We start from the raw sequence: 17,581 nt of genomic DNA, 5'->3' as shown, positions 1-17,581 counted from the left end.
TTAAAAGAGACAGGCGTTTGGAGGATAGTGATGGATGTGGTTTGGAACACTCTGAGAAAGCTCTGAAGTAAAGAGAATGCCTGAGGCAATCCGGAGGAGGGGTAGGATTTGGCTGGGTGGAGACACTTAGGAGGGTGGAGAAAAGGGCACAGAAATGACTGGTGTGGACAGACAACCATGAAGACTGGCTTAGAGAGAGCAGCAAGTTCATGTTTGGCAGAATAGGAGATCAGACTAAACAAGTACTGTGTGTCCAGGTTATGACAGGCCTTAGTAGAATAAATGAAGAGTTTGGACTCAATCCAACAACAGGACAATGAAAGATTTACTTGGCAGGAATAAGTAGTATGGATTTCAGAGAGGAAATCTGGTAACAGAGATACTGGTTTTCAATCTGGAAAACTGGGGCAGGCATGAGATAGGAGCCTAAGCTTAAAGGCAGCACAGGAGGGGGCTTCCCTGGTGGTGCAGTGGTTGAGAGTCCGCCTGCCGATGCAGGGGAGGCAGGTTTGTGCCCCGGTCCGCGAAGATCCCACATGCTGAGGCGCGGCTGGGCCTGTGAGCCATGGCCGCTGAGCCTGCACGTCCGGAGCCTGTGCTCCGCAACGGGAGAGGCCACAGCAGTGAGAGGCCCGCGTACCGCAAAAAAAAAAAAAAAAAAGGCAGCAGAGGAGGAAAGCAAGAAAGAACCAACAGAGGGGACACGGTAAAATCCACAAGATTTATAAGATAAGTAGTCTAAAACCAAAGGATGATCTGTGTACCTAGTTATTAAGACAAAAGTTCAATGACCTGGTAAAGTATCAATTCTTTTTGGAATAACGTGAAAAGTAGAGAAAGCCAGATATTCCCCTGCCAGCTGCAGCAAACACAAGATGCTGACCCAGGACCACAGGGAGTGACTGCTGTGCTTTCGGGTGGTTTCATGACTATTTCTAGTCATCTGACAACACGTGTACAAAATAGCTCTACCTGTTTCAAGGAAAAGGCAATTAAATTCTAGTGAAAATGTGTATTCCCAGGATAGGTCAATGACTTCTATAAGGATGCTTTCTTCTTCAATCATTATAGCAATCTTGTAAGCTCCTGGTAAATTTTCTTTATAAATATAGGATTGTCTATGTATAAGAGAAAAGATATGCTGCACTTTAACATTCATTCATGAATAGCTGGCACATTACCCTTGCAAAACATCCTTACCAAGACCAGGTACATCTCCTTCTTGGTACAAAAACTTCAATGTCTTACAACCATCTTTCATAAAAAAAAGAGTAAATGCTTCCAGCTGTTAAACAAAAGAGAAAATGATAATCAATAAAATGACTAAGAAACTACAATAAAATGAACCAAGCCCTGTGCTAGGCATTTTACATACCTTAGTCCTCATAGTTTTGTAAATAAAGAAAATGAAGCTAAAAGAGTTTATTCAAGGTACACAGAAGCAGGTACATCAGAGGCAGCATTAGAATCCGAACTAATTTAACTCCAAAATTATCATGGAATATAGGGTGAATTCTATTTCCAAACCTCCATTACTTATCTACATATATAAGTGGGCCTCCACTTACCTAACCCTGCCTCACAGCATCTTATAGGGGTAAATAGGTGAGTCCAACTGGAGGTAAATGTAAAGAATTATAGTTAAGAGAAACTACTCTTTTTTTTTGGCTGCACTGGGTGGCTTGCAGGATCTTAGTTCCCTGACCAGGGATTGAACCTGCGCCCTTGGCAGTGAAAGCACGGAGTCCTAACCAGGGAATTCCCAAGAGAAACTATTCTTAAAAGTTGATTTGTGGGACAGTAAAACTTATTAACTAACTGTTTTGTTTGACCAATTATTTGAGTAATTATATTTTCAGCAATTATAATTTGACCTATATTGTAGCCAAACTAATATAAAAACAAATTAATATAATGTCTTCCATATTTATGAGCATGAATTTAATTACTTATGAGTCAGTATAATTATCTTAGTAAGTAGACATCTAGGTCACATAAACAAAAACTCTCACACATCATTAGGGAAACACAAAAGTTTACTGACCCCCCTTCACCTAGTCCCACTGATTTCATACATAAGTGTCTTTCCTGGGCAGTGGGTTTCTCTTCACTTACTGACCTATTCCTGTAGGAAGTATCTCAGGTCTGGCAAAGCCTCCCTTGGACAATGGTTCTCAAACTTTTGTGTGCATCAGAGAAGCAACGAGGGGACGTCTTAAAAATAAAGAACGCTGGACCCGAGGATTTGCATTTTTAAAAAGTTCCAGGTGATGCTGCTGCTGGTCCTGGGACCACGTTTGGGAACCACCACCCTGGGAGATGAAATGGAGCCACGGAGATGAGCAAAATTCTAGCCCTTCATTTTCTACTCTTCCATCTCACACGTAAACTTGGCTCTCTTGCATAATTAACCATGTAAAAGATACAGAAGCTGTCAGCATAGCTATTCTTGCCCAGTTCCACACTTTCATGCTGTATGTGACTTCTATGACCCATCAGCTTTGAATGCATCCAAACTCTCAAAAGTAGACCGCATGACTGTGATTAAAAAAAAAATTCAATATCAAACGTAATGAATTCTTGTCTTTTAGACATGTTGTACTCTTGAGGCCAGCAGAGTGAAAACCGTCGTGGGCCGAAATCATGACTGCGGTTAAAAATTCACTTATAATACGTAATACTTTACAAATGCTTCATCTGAGTTTCACCACAACGTTGCACTAGGTAAGGTGGCATTATTATGCCCCTCTTGCAGAAAAGAAAATTAAAGCTAAAAAGAATTTGAGGGGACTTCCCTGGTGGTGCAATGGTTAAGAATCTGCTTCTCAATGCAGGGGACACGGTTTCGAGCCCTGGTCCAAGAAGACCCCCACATGCCGTGGAGCAACTAAGCCCGTACGCCACAACTGCTGAGCCTGTGCTCTAGAGCCTGTGAGCCACAACCACTGAGCCCACATGCCACAACTACGGAAGCCCGCGTGCCGAGAGCCTGTGATCTGCAAGAAGAGAAGCCACTGCAATGAGAAGCCCGCGCACCACAACGAAGAGTAACCCCCACTCGCTGCAACTAGAGAAAGCCCACGCAGCAACGAAGACCCAACACAGCCATAAATAAATAAATAAATAAAAAGAATTTGAGGACTTCCCTGGTGGTCCAGTGGTTAAGACTCTGCGCTTCCATTGCAGGGAGGGGGCACAGGTTTGATCCCTGGTCAGGGAACTAAGATCCCATGTGCTGTGCAGCCCAGCCAAAATAATAATAATAATAATAAATTAAAAATAAATAAAAATAAAAAGAATTTGAGTGAAGGACCCAAAGACACATACCCACAAGTGCAGAACCTGGAACTCCAGATCTGCTCTCTTTCCACAGAACTGTGCTGCTGCTGTCTTGACTTTGGAAAACACTATCATGTAAGCCAGGAAAGTAATGTCTGTGACTATCATGAGCAGCGCTGAATGAAAGTAGCAGGAACACACGAAGTAGCAAAAGCTTGAATGCCAATGCGGCAGAAACCTCTGTATTGGTTAGGGTCCTGGCAAGCAAAGGAGTCGTAACAAAGAGGCTCTGAAGAAACCTAAAGAGGCTACTTCTAGAGGCCAGAACAGGGTAAGGGAAGCTGTGGCACTAGCAGCAACACAGGACTAGCAACAGAGGAAAACCAGTACCACCTCGAGGCCTGGAAGGGAGGGCGTTGGGGGGAATGGGGTAGCGGGAAGCAGGCTGAGAGCTGGAGCTGGGGGAAAGGGACTGTTCGGGAGGACACTGGCAGAAACGTGGCCAAGTGGGGAGGGATCAGGCTTCTTTCTCTTCTGCCCTCCAATCTCCTGCTGGTGGCTCCCAGAAGCCGAGCCACGTGGAAACCAGAGGATAAGGGAGCCCATGTGGTAGATTCCAGAGAGGTCAGCCTTCCAGGCCACAGAGCAGGGTGGAGCACAGTCGGGAATGGATCTGAAGGCAAACAAAATAACCACCACCTCTGCTACTGTCTACCCTTTTGCGGAGCCTTTAATGAACTGTTTTCACTCTGGATTGCGCAACAGGCCTCACATAAAAGAAAAACTTTTCCATACACCCAGTTACCTAAACAACCACAACAAAACATACCACCTCTTGCTCCAACTTCTTACTCACCCATCCACTAATCGCGATGCCAATTTACTACATGTTCTTGCTCTGTCCATGTAATCAAATGAGCACTCTAATCTCTCCCAGATTTTGACATTGGTTTCCATCCTAGATGTACTTACTATCTTCCCTCCACTGTGGCTTTGCAATTCACCAGCAACTCTTAAGGAAACACCTTTCCTGGCTTGACTCTTCCCTTAAACCTAGATTTCCCATTCCTTGCAGCCTAAGCAGTGTCTGGCCTGGTCTATGAGAGCCTTAAAGGAAGAAGCTAACCACAAAGACCCAAAGTCCAAGACACGCCCCAGGAATGACAAATGGAAGGGTTTGCAAGCATTGGGCACTCCCACTTCCTGGGCAGCATGTTAACCAGTGAGAGAGACTTCCTCCAAGTAGAGAATGCCAGCCCAGAAAACCAGGTGGCAAATACTTAAGGGTGATAATATCACCTCTGTAGATACTCATCTCCCCAACTTAGTCCTGGCAGCAGTCTTCCACTGAAGGCACTGCCCAGTCCCCACGTCTATGCCTAAATCTTTTGCAGAGCTAGTGGGATTCCAATTGTGAAGTTACCCAAATATGTGGCCTTGAAATTTTCAGGTGCAACAATGTTGATTACCTATATAGTTTCTTCCCTAACCAAGCACAGGAATGGTCCTTGGGACAGGCTTGAAGCCTGCCTGGGCCTACTGAGAATCACATTTTTTAGAAATTGGCCTTCCCTTCCTCTCTTGGTCATCTGCTCAGTGATGTGTGCAAGGTTGTTTTGCATCACTTTCTTCTACCTAGAGAATAGGCAGACACATAACCAGAGTCACCAGAGGAGCCAAAATAGAGAAGGGAGGCCAGGAGAGATGAAAACAAATGAAAAAACAATACAAACAAACAAAAACAATTGAGAGTGGCAAAGAGAATCCTGCTGCCATTGGGTGGTACCATCCATAGCCCGGGCAGGTTACAGAATTCGTGAGGCCCAGTGAAAACTGAAAATTCAGAACCACTTGTTTAGAAATTATTAATAATTTTAAGATGGCAACAGGAGATCATTTATCCAAGGGTAGGGCCCTTCAGCACAAGGGCCTACTCAACTAACAGCCCGCATGCCCGTGAAGCCCTCCTTAGCCACACGCACACTCCCACAGGGAACTCTGGTGACCCGGGAAACCATCCTACTTCCAGTCGCTTGCTGTGGCACCTCTTGTTTTATGTACACATCTCCAAGGTTGTCTATCCTTTGCCATTAAAATAGCTCAGAGCTATTGATCTCTCTGCATCAATCACATGCCCATGTCACTGTAACACACTAAGGGAACAAGAAAATGATCAATCCCATTCAACTGTCAGGGGCCTGCCAGTTCTAAAGCTTTACAAGGGTCCTGGAAGAAATGAAGGGCAGACAACTTCCAGAACTTGGTAACATACTGCATCGAGCAAGGGAGAGGCTCTTTTAGGAAACATTCCACAGACTCTTCGCGCCTAGAGCAAGCTAAAGAGTTTTGCCCAAGTTCACTGGGCAAGAACAGGGAGTATGGACCCTGATAATGGCAACCTCACCACAATGCCGCCCCCATTGCAACTCTCTCACCCTTGCATTCAGTGGGACAATCAGCTCACCACCAGCATGTACCTGCTCACGGGTCTTGTAGAAGCTCCAGCCCAGGTCACTCCTAGACTTGACAAAAACTCAAGCAGCTAAGAGTAATTTTGTTGAAAATTTAGAACCTGAGCTATAAGGAAGCTATGACAGTGCTTCCAGGAGCTGCTATCAAAGTCACAGTTTATCATATATTACTATAATTAAGGTGACCATATAAATTCATCATCCAAATCTGGGACCCTTTTAGGAGTGAAAGGAGGAACTGTTAATAATTATGCTAGAAAAGTAGGCATAATCCAGGGCTCTCCCTGGCACGCAGAGACGCACGATAATCACCTCGTTGTTTTCGACTATATTCATGCAGTAGTCACTGTTCCCTAGCTCTATTTCTGCAGAATAGAAATATTTTCTCTATTTGTTTTTCTATCCAAATGATTTGCACGCGTAGTTTATATAACCCGTACTTTTAAAATATCACTCTACCTGTGCTTGACTATCCCTCTAACTTCTGAAGCCATTTTGAGTTAGAATCTTAGCTCAATTCTAGTTGCCAACTCTTTTTTTCCCTTCCTCCACAATAGTAGGCCAAACTAGAAATATCATCCAACTGGCTATAACTATGTAAAATAAAGCTTCTTCTCTATTCAGTTAAATCCCAACCTTCTCTTTCTAAATGTTTTGTTGTTCACAACGATTCAAGTTTCTTCAACCAATCACTTCTCAAAGAGTAATTAAAAAATAATAAGACTTAAACTTACAGATGGGCAATCCAAAATTAATTCTTCAACAGTTGTTATGTCCAGGCCAAGCTTTGCTGATAGAATTTCAAATATATATTTGTATGAAGGGTCAATTTTCATTTTTCGGTTTTCCCTTGCATCTCTGAATCTTGCCTAAAGAATGAAAACCATGTGTAAAAATTGTAATTATGAAGAAAAATCACCAAAATATTTCATTTCAGATAAAAGCGACACTTAATAAAAACGGTATTATAAGCAAAACCTGTCTCTCTTTCAATGTTTCCTGTAGATTTGTAACGCCACTCATACTTCGGAGATATTTGGATGATCTGCGGGAAGACTGAGAGAGCACCTCAGAAGGCACTGGTTGAACCAATCGTGGCGCAGGCCTAGGTCGAACCCTTCTCAGATCTGGGTCATCTTCATCTGGCATAACTATCCTTTCATCAGAAGGAATGTGATTCATATAATCACTTAAAGAGGAAGTAGGACCTTTTTGGGAAAGAGAGACAGTATCTTCTGCAGATGCCTCTACTGGGAGGGGAGGGGCCTCTTCACTGGAAGGAGGAGGAGCCTCTTCTTCCGGAGGTGGGGGAGCCTCATCTCCTGGGGCCTCTTCACTGGAAGGAGGAGGAGCCTCTTCTTCCGGAGGCGGGGGAGCCTCATCTCCTGGATCCGGAGGGGCAACATCTTCTGAGCTAGGAGGTGCTGCCTCTCCCGAAGAGGACGGGGCTTCTTCTTCCGGAGGGGGTGGGTCACCTTCTTCAGCGCTCATGTTATCCACTCCTTCCACCTGCAGAGCACCTTAAAACTTCAAAACCTAGGATTATAAAAATTTTTTTTTAAATTGTTCAATAAATTGAGTATGATGTATTAATTTATCCCTCCCATTGAAGCTAGACAGGTAGCAAAATTATCTGTTTCTCTCATACTGCATTATCTAAAGAAACTAAGTTTATAGGGCTAGAGAGAAAATTTTTTTTAAAGTGGGACAGCGCGCGCGCACACACACACACACACACACACACACACACACACCTACACCTACACACCTCTAGGGTCTTTTTCAAACTATAAGTAACCACTGCAATTGATGGGAGGACACCTGTCCTCAGGTATGGAAAAAGGGCTGAAAAAAGATTGAGAGCGACTGTACTCCAGGACCAACTGGTGATCAACACCAGGATACTTATCCAAGAGATCAAGCAAAGAACTACATGGACTGAAATGTTCCTTGCTTGGGGGAACTCTGCTACTCTACAATTCACCAATCAGACACTCAACTGTCCAGCCATCTCATCTATATGAGCATAACCAGGACCACCCAAAAAGCATAAAACATACTCTTGGAAGCCAAAATGAATATCCCAAGTCCAAACATAAAATCCATGCTAAAATGTGATTGTGACTATTTACTGAAGCAACGGTATCATATAAAGTATAAATCCAACCTACCCAATCAGAAAAGCTCCAATTATAAAGGAGTGTGGAAGTTATCATGAGCACATAACAAGGAAAATTAGGGGGCACCAGCGGAATGGGACAAAATGTTACTTACAGAAAAAAAAATCATATTTAGGACAGTAATCAAGCCTCCATCAAAATAAATAGGAGTTTGGGATATGGCTAAGATCCAGAAACCAGTATAACAGTAAATATCTGAAGAACAAAAGAACAAATTCCAAAGCAGACAGTCCAAAAGAAGAAGATAAAGAGGCTTTCTAGTGAGAAATTCTGAGGACACTGGTGCAGACCTGGCCTAAGTAAGACGGTGCTTCGTATGAAAGGGACACCAGCAGCCCTCCATCAGACAGAGATAGCCTGTAACCTGCACCTGACATCTGCCCTCACCAGGTTTTCCAAAGGACCCATAAACAGCTGAAATTGTTTTCTTTGATATGCTAAGGTTGGCCTATTCAAGAAAAGAAAGACCCAAACTGACCTTTTAGCTGCCAGCTAACCAGTTTACCTACCCACACCCAAGATGTCAAACAAGGACCAATGTTCTCAAACTGTCTGAAGTATTTATTTTCTCATCCCTCTCTCCTCTGTCTTTTATAGATCCTGGTTTTTGTCTTTGACTCTTGGCCACAATCTAATGTCTAGCTTTTTCACACAAGAGAAAATTTGCTTGGATAGTAACTAATTAAATGTCTCTTGAGTTATTATTGGGCACAATAAAGATCTACAATACCCAGGAGTTGTGTGTGCATTACATTCTTACACTTGAAACTGGCCTAGAGGAGTTGGTTGTGCCATCTATAGTAACTCAAGAACAATTATGATGATACACATTAGTGAAGTCCTATCAACTACCTGTCACTCTGCTCAAATTTATGCTTTTGAATTCTGCCAAACAATTTACTTTACTCCGTAAGAGAATCGTGCCTTCTCTCAAAGGATATCAACAGGCATTGTTGTCTGGTTTCTGAAACGAAAGCAAAATTTACTTTAATTTCAATAAATGGTGAAACACATGTACTGACTGAGCTCAGTAGGGCCGGAGAGCTTCTCCATAAGCAATAAATGCTCTTTCTAGAGACACACAGTTATTTAAGCCAGTATAGAGCCACTATTATTTAAGCCATCAAGGAAAGACTAAAGTTGAATCATGACATTTTGTTTAAGAAATCAAGGAAGTATACAATAAATCTTAATGAGTTTTCCATCTAAAAATGACAACTATTTCTTAAGTACTGGCACAGATTAAATTTTCAGAAAATGTTATTACCCAACACAATTAATTCCATGGAGATTCCAGATAGTTAAGATTCATGGCACATCATTTCAGAACTAGAAAATAAACCTCAGAAATCACCTACCTTAACTCTCCCTTTTTACTGATAATGAAACTAAGATCCAGCAGAGTCACAGATCTTATCCAACTGCACACCCAATTGATCTTTCTAAACTTCAGAGCATGTCACATCACGGCCCTATTTAGTTTTGCCCCCTTGTTCACCTAGCTCTTTGTAATCTTGCAATGAAAGGATATTAAAAGCTAAAAAAGCTTAGGTAGTCCTGAATAACATCAGTTCGGTTAAACAAAATCTATGACTAAGGTCAGGCTGAATCGATAGGCTTAAAGAAGGAAAATTGAAAGCAAGTAAAAAGGAATGGGAAAAAGAAGGAAAGAAAGCTGAAAATAAGACAAATACAGTGTAAAGAGAAGAAAAAAACCCGGAAATCCTCTCCCTCCTAATCAAGAATTCCCCAAGTTTATAATAAAATACACTGAAAGAGGTCATTGTGAGTTACTCTGCTCCCATGGTGATATAATAAACATAGTCGATAGCCTCAATTCAGGTAAACATATTTAAATATAATATATATATACTTTCCACCTCTATGTGTGTCTCCTTACCTCAGTTTCCTTGGGATTTATGTGAAGCTGTATAAGGGGGTGGTGGTGGGGGAAACAGCATTTAATTTCTAAAACTTATTAGAATACTCCTCTCGGAATATATGTTTTATGTAAAGAGTTCAATTTGTGCTCTGTGAATTGAGTGCTGACATATATATCTCACGCTAAGGACAGGATAAGCTCTTATTTTGTGAACATAAAGAGTCTTTATGGTCAGTAGTCTGTACACACCGACAATACGGAAAATGATAAGGTTTTAATTGCTATCATGACTGAGAAACAAGTAATTTCTAAATAATTTGTTACAGTTTACATTTTTAAAGTAAATCATATACCTCAGACTCTCAAAATAAATAAATTACTACTGCCATTTTGGGGAGATTTTGCTTAAGGAAGCTATAGAATTCTTCCTCTGATGAAATCATTTGAGATGCTTTTCCTACATTGTTTTCAAATGTCAAATCATAGTTGGCATGTAATGAACTCTAAATATAAAATGTCAGTTTACCACTCCCAAAGACTGATGCAATTATTTAACTGTAACTTAGAAAATGTACACAGCTGTTTTATATAGAAGAATTCCTAAAAACTGTAGCAAAAATTTTAATAGATTACATAGTTGAAATGGAAAAATTTTTAGTAAATATAAATTAGCTTACTATATATACACATTCACATGTTTGCATATATGCAACATGTTTGCAACAGCAAAAAGAAGCAAGTAAACAAATACACTTCCTGGAAACAACCAAAATGTTCCTTAATAAAGGATGCATTAATTGTACCGTAGTACACTGTTCAATAAAATTTTAATTTAACATTAGCAATAAAAATAATGAGGTAAAGCTATATATACAGATATAGAAACGTCTCAATCACATATTGTTACATGGAGAAAAAACCAAGGTAGTACAGTGCATTGTATATCAAGCTGTATAAATTTTTTAAAGTGTATGTAGGCATATACATGGTATTTCACCTATTCTAAGATGCACACTTTTAAGAAGGTTTAACTGGCAACCTTTTTTCCTTTCCTCACATCTTTTTCTTTATGCTGTTACATATAATATGTAGTTTCCATCTATGTAATTGTATAAAATTATAATCAGTAACAGTTTAGATTTAATAAAATGCATTAGAAGCTTTCCAGGAAAGATACACAATGAATTATGAACAATGATTACCTTGAGTAAAAAAGGCCAGATAAGAGAAGCAGAGGAAGAGCTGTACTTTTCAATTTGATAACTTTATGGTTTTTAAAAAATTATAATCATGTGCATGTTTTACTCGTATAATATGTGTTTATACAATAACACACAATATGTGTTTATATTTTTCTCCTATGTATCTTAGGACTTAAAATTTAGAAGCTAAATTTCCCTCTGAATTTTAGAATTTAACAAGATTACTTCGGCAACGAAGGGGCGGGTCTTTACTCCAAGTATTCACGCTTTGCTGGCTATAAGAGCACAGAGGGGATGCAGGATAAACACCTTTTCGTCTTCTCCTCCTCCCCGTGTCCTCCCCAGACAACTTGCTGCCAAATGCAATCATTTTAAATTCCCACCACCCCTTCTCTTTAAGTTCAATTTTGGAGGTTCATTGGACGTCCACAAAATCATTCCTAGTCATTTCCAGGAGCAAGTTGCCATTTCAACCACACCCCTTTCTCTTGTGCCCATCTCTGTACCCCTATCCCTTCATGATGACTAAGGGGTCTCTGTGTGCTTGGCCGCTGTGATGACATACACAACCGAGAAGCCCCTCCAAAGCAAAACGCACAAACGGAGGGGGGGAGAGGACAGACTGTTAAACACACACAGGGTGGTCAACGTCAAGAAAAGGTGAATGAACGAAGGGCTGAAAGAGACTAGAAGGGAAAGAAACTTCTGGAAAAAAACGACAGAGATGATGACATTTGACTTGGGTCTGAAGAGCTGTCAGGAGAGGACGGGAGAGGGGACTCTCCTAGCAAGAAAGCAGGGAAAGGCTTAGATTGCTTAGAAGAAGTGGCAAATTTAGTGATGAGATTTCGGGGTGTAGGGGAGTGAGGAGGAGCGAGGAGCAGAAGATAAGCCTGAATGGCTAGGCCTTCTGTTTGTCTTACTTTTGAATCCTTAAAAGGGGGAGAGGGGTGTGGAGTCTGTCAGACGTCCAACGAAGAGACTGGGATTCACCAAGGGCAGGGGCTAGCTGCGGGTTGTAGTCGGGTGGGAACTGGACAGCTTGGGGGCATTAGCGGGGAGCTGGGGGGCAGAGGGAGGCAAGTAGGCCGGACCTCAGCGGGGCTGGGAATCCGGCTCTGCGCGGGTCTCCGAGGCGCACTCACCAGCCACTCAGCTCAGCCTGGCGACCCCGAGCGGCCGCGCAGCCCCGGGAGCTGCTCCTGCTTGGTCTCCGCGGCCACCGAGGCTCGGCCGTTGGGAGTCCGAGGCCAGCTCGCTCCCCGGCGCGTAGCGCGGGCTCCGCCGGGCTCTGCTCCCTGCGGGGCGCGGGGCGCTGGGACGCGGGCTTTCCCCACCTCGTGCCGCCCCCCGCGCGCTCGCGGGCCGGGACAATCACCCCACGATCCTGAGAAGTGAAACACTGTTTAGGGGCCCCGCGGAAGGAGCAGCTGCCTAGAGATGGAATATTTCAGGGGGTGGGGACTTGGGAGGATTCCAAGGTAGGCTTTGAGGGGATTGGTACGGAAATGTCTTGATATATAAAATAGCGTTTTCTATAACCTTTACGTTTTCTGAAGTTACTTCGTGTCTCACTAGAGAACATTAAATGTTTTCTTTTGAATTTGTTTGCTCAGAAACCTATGACTGGTAATATAGAGAGTAGAAGGACGGAAAAAAATGGACTACTTTTCAAAGTTTACAATCCCCCTCCGCCCTTTCCAGTACTTTTTTTTTTGCGGTACGCAGGTCTCTCACTGTTGTGGCTTCTCCCGTTGCGGAGCACAGGCTCCGGACGCGCAGGCTCAGCGGCCATGGTTCACGGGCGTAGCCGCTCCGCGGAATGTGGGATCTTCCCAGATCGGGGCACGAAGCGTGTCGCCTGCATTGGCAGGCCGACTCTCAACCCCTGCGCCACCAGGGAAGCCCTCCAGTACATTTCTGCGTTTACCCTTGACGAGGTGTGATGGGTCTCCATTTTAATTAGGTGTTTATATATATACATATATATATATATATATATATATATATATTCTGCGCTACCCAGTAACTCAATTAGTTCTGAAACTCAGATTGTGAACATGCTGTAGTCCTGGGTGTCCTCATTTATAAAATAAAATGCAGGAGATAAGATGATCTCTAAGTTTCCTTCTTGTTCCAAAAATCTATAACTCCGTGCTGTTTGGTTTCAAGACTCATTGACTGAAAGATGATACTATGGACAGAAATAAAAACATCAAGACAACCCACTGGAAATGTCTAAATGTTGTAGGGAATGTGCAATTAAAGTACACAGATTATCAATATTTGTTGTTATAATTGTCCTAACATAGCCACATGATCTTATTATCAAATAACAATTTAAGTAGCCAGCCATTCAAGTAAAATATATATGAAATATATATAAATATTGAGTAACTACCCACAGTTCATTCTTTGAGCTTTTTTTTATGGCTGAAACAGCATACCTATACCCTATTTAGTTGTCCATCCTATTTAGTTTGAAAAAAAAAAAACCTGACAATAGAGACCTAAGCAACTAATAAAACAAAGTTCATTAAGGAAAATTAACTCTACCATAAAAGTATTTTAAACATACTCTCAGTAGATTTCCTAATCTTAATTTTACTAACATACAAAACAGAACAAAAAACAAAACAGGTATGTTCACCTTGCAGTGGGTTGAATTGTGTCCCCCTAAAATAAGTCCAAGTCTGTTGTTTCCTGGTACCTGTCTGTAAATGTGACATTGTTTGGAAATAGTGTCTTTGCAGGTAAACTTAAGGATCTCAAGGTGAGATCACCCTGGATCTACAGTGGGCCCTTAATCCTATGACTGGTGTCCTTAGAAGAGAAAGAGGAGAGAGATTTCAGACACAGGGAAGGGGGCCATATGAAGACCCAGGCAGAGATTGCAGTTATACTGCCACAAACCAAGGAACACATGGAGCCAACAAAAGATGGAAGAGGCAAGGAAGGATTCTCCCCTAGAGCCTTTAGAGAGAGTATAGTCCTGCCAACAACTTGATTTCACACTTCTAGCTTCCAGAATTGTGAGAGAATAAATTTTTGTTGTTTTAAACCACCAAGTTTTTGATGATTTGTTACATCAGCTCAAAGAAACTAATATCCCTTCTACCAAAAAGGAAACAATTCTAAACTCTATTTGGAATTTGTGTCTTCTAAAATAGTGACTATTCTAAACTATTCCTTCCCGACTATTGCTGCCTTTTCTTTTGTTTCTCTATGTGGTGCTTATTACTTTTAAGCTTTTAAAAAGTATATTATATATATTTAAGAGATACAGAGAGGTATAAAGAATAATACAACTATCCATTTACTCAACATCCAGCTTAAGTTATGAAACGTCAGAACATTTAAATCCCCAGTATATCCCTCCCCTTTGGCTTTTTCCATTGTTGCTTCGAGCAAATCATGTTCTTGAATTTGGGGTTGTTTTTCCCAGGTACTTCCTGATGCCATTACTGGATGTATATTTAGCCCTAAGCAATACATTATATTCTTACAGAGTTTAAAACTTTTTTAAAAGTTGTATTGGTCGTATGAATTCTTCTGCAACTTTTAATTATTTCATTTCTATTTGTGAGGTTTATCACTGTTGGAATATGTTCCTCAGATTCATTCATTTTCACTTATGTATATTAGTCCACTGTGAAAATAACACAATTTATTTTCTCACAGTTGGACATTTAGGTTTTATCAATCTTTTTTTCTATTCAAACTTTGTCTCTAATACTTAGAGTGTAGGCATAATAGTCCTCTGGATATGTACTTAGTAGGATGTACTGTATTTAACCTTACTTAAATACTGTCAAATTATTTTCCAAAGTGTTTATAATAATTTAGGTTTCCACCAGCAAACACTGTTCCTCATTCACACCAACACTTGATACTGATACACTATGAATTTAAAAATTTTTGTCAGTCTGAAGGGTATGAAGGGAACCTCATTTTTATATTAAATTGCATTTCCCTGTTTTCCAGTAAGTTAGAGCATTTTTTCATGTGCCTATTAGTTACTTGTGTTTCCTCTTTTGTAAACTGCCTATTTTTCTCTTTTGCCATTTTTTCTATTGAGTTACCTTTTCCTCATTGATTTGTATGGGTTTTTACATATTATGGATACTGATCCTTTGTTGGCTATGTGTGTTGCCCATACCTTCTCCCACTTTGTGGTTTGTCTTTTTACTTTTTTATGCTGTGTTTTAGTTAAGATATTTTTTCTTTTATATTTTGTGCTTTTACATCTCACTAAGAAATTCCTACCATGAATTCATAAAGATATTCTCTGATATTTTATTCTTTACATGTTTAAGTTTTACCTTTTCACTTTTATATCTTTAATACACACTTGGACTTCTGTTTTTCTTTATGGTATGAAATGGAGAAATCTGCTTTTTTTTTTTTCATATAGATAAATGATGGCATCCTAGCACCATTCATTGAAAAAGTCATCCTTTCCCCAATGATCTGCAGTACTAGCTCTGATCTAAATCAAGTTTTCATGTGTGTACATGTGTGTGATAGTTGTGTATTGCTGCACAACAAATTACCCCAAAACTTAGCAGTTAAAAATAACAAACATTTATTATCTCATAGTTTCTGTGGGTTAGGAATCTGGGAGTGGTCTAGCCGGGTAGTTCTGGCTCAAGGTTCTCACAAGATCAACTTGTTAAGGGGTCAACTGGGGCAGCAGTCATCTCAAAGTTCTCCTAGGAGAGGACCCACTTCCAAGCTCACTCATGTGGCTGTTGGCAAGCCTCAGATCCTCACTGGCTGTTGATAGGGGACATCAGTTCCTTGCTACATGAGTCTCTCCATATGTTGCTCACAACGTTTTAGCTTGCTTACCCTCTGAGTGAGAGATTGGAGAAAAAGAAAGTAAGAGAGACATCCCAAGACAAGAATCACAGCCTCTACATAGTCTAACTCAGAAGTGACATCCCATCACTTCTGCCATATTCTATTCCTTAGAAGTGAGTCACTAAATCCATATTTATGGGGAGAGAATAACACAAGAGCATAAATACCAGGGGGTGGGGATCATTGGGGCTATTTTAGAGCTGCTTGCCGCAGTTCCCATTTATTGATCTATACCAGTGCCATTGCCACATTGTCTTACTGTAGATTTATACTGTCTTGGATGGGTAGGTTCCCCTACTTTTTTTCTTTTTTCCTTTGGCCTTGCTGTGCAGTTTGCGGGATCTCAGTTCCCCAACCAGGGATTGAACTGGGGCCACAGCAGTGAAAGTGCCAAATTCTAACCACTAGATCACCAGGGAACTCCCCTCATTTATTCTTCAAATGTGTCTTGTCTATTTGGGGCTCTAAAATTAGCATCTACAATCAACTTATTCAGTTCAGCGAAAAACCCATCAGGATTTTTATTGGAATTGCACTACGTTAATGTATTAATTTGTAAATGAATCAGTATTTTATGATATTGAGTCTTCCTATCCATTTACATGGTTTATCTCATATATTCTGGGAAGTTCACCAGAGGGGTTAGAGGAAAAACACAGCTTGGGATGGCTTTTCAATAAAATGTTTCAGACAAATTTCTTTTGTCTGGGCTTCCTATGCAAAAATTCAGTGGTAATGCACAGTGTGTTGAGGGTTAGTGTATTGCCTCAATTCCTTGGTTTAGCAGCTTTAAGGTCTATCTCCATGTCCAAGTTCAAGCAGTTATGTCTGACAAAATGAAGCTGAGATGAAGAAAGAAGCTGAGATGAGAGATGGAGACATCTTGGTGGTGGCCAGGTGCCTGGTGCTAGATGCCTGGTGCAAGATGCCTCCCTGCCCTGCTTCAGTTTGATTGGGTGAGCCAATAAATTCCCATTTTGCCCAACTCCTTGAAACCCAAATTCCTGACATCCATCCATCTTTTTGCTAATTTATATAGACCATCCTATTCACTTAAAAACATTGTCAAATCTCATTCCCCATTCATTTATTAATATAAAGTCCTTTCCTAAATTATGGTTACAGTGATCATGATCATTTAGTCTTTCAACAACAGGAAGTATTTATTGAGAATCTACTATGTGCCCATCATCAAAGAACACAGTGGTGACTAAGTTTTCCAATGAACACAATTAAAATATGTGCCTTAGCAAAATTAACGTAAAACTCACTGTAAGTTATGGACATTTAGATAAGCAGTGAAACCATAACTTAAATCTCGTTTGATCCTCACCAAAATCCTGCAAGGAAGCGCAGAGAAGGTTCAGTAATTACTCCAAGCTTCTACAGCTAATAAACAGTGGAACCAAAACTTGAACCTAGGTTTCTGGCTAAGTCAGAGTTGTTTTAATTATCCTGTGCTGCTTAAAGTGAGAAAATAGTTTTGGATCCTTATAATTTAAAAATCATAACTCCCAATTCTCTTTCCATCAGATTCGTATTTCCTACCACGTTGCAGCCCTGAGGTATGGGTGGTTACTAAACTTTAACAGTTAAACAGAAACAAAATTAGGTCATCAAGCAACAGCGAGAAACGCGCTTTCAAGCTGGCCGGTTTGGATTTTTTTTTTTTTTTAACCTCAAGGTGCCCTCCATCATACGCAA

General features: G+C 40.9%; 1 protein-coding gene across 1 annotated transcript in view; it reads right to left on the bottom strand.

The window, feature by feature from the left end:
* Nucleotides 1-12,735, bottom strand: part of DNAH8 (dynein axonemal heavy chain 8) — a 330,122-nt gene extending 317,387 nt beyond the window's left edge. Inside the window, exons 1-4 of the mRNA XM_027127141.1 lie at nt 11,938-12,735; nt 6,729-7,286; nt 6,485-6,619; nt 1,201-1,285 (exon numbers count right to left, since the gene is read on the bottom strand). Of these exons, the coding sequence (XP_026982942.1) occupies nt 1,201-1,285; nt 6,485-6,619; nt 6,729-7,241 (733 nt within the window). The 5' untranslated portion in view covers nt 7,242-7,286; nt 11,938-12,735. The remainder of the gene's footprint in view (nt 1-1,200; nt 1,286-6,484; nt 6,620-6,728; nt 7,287-11,937) is intronic.
* Nucleotides 12,736-17,581: the final 4,846 nt, after the last annotated feature.

The sequence above is a fragment of the Aethalodelphis obliquidens genome, unplaced genomic scaffold (assembly GCF_003676395.1).
Source record: "Aethalodelphis obliquidens isolate GAN/ISIS:26980383/991018 unplaced genomic scaffold, ASM367639v1 scaffold31, whole genome shotgun sequence".
Taxonomy (NCBI): domain Eukaryota; kingdom Metazoa; phylum Chordata; class Mammalia; order Artiodactyla; family Delphinidae; genus Aethalodelphis; species Aethalodelphis obliquidens.
This window is presented reverse-complemented; position numbering and strand designations above follow the sequence as displayed.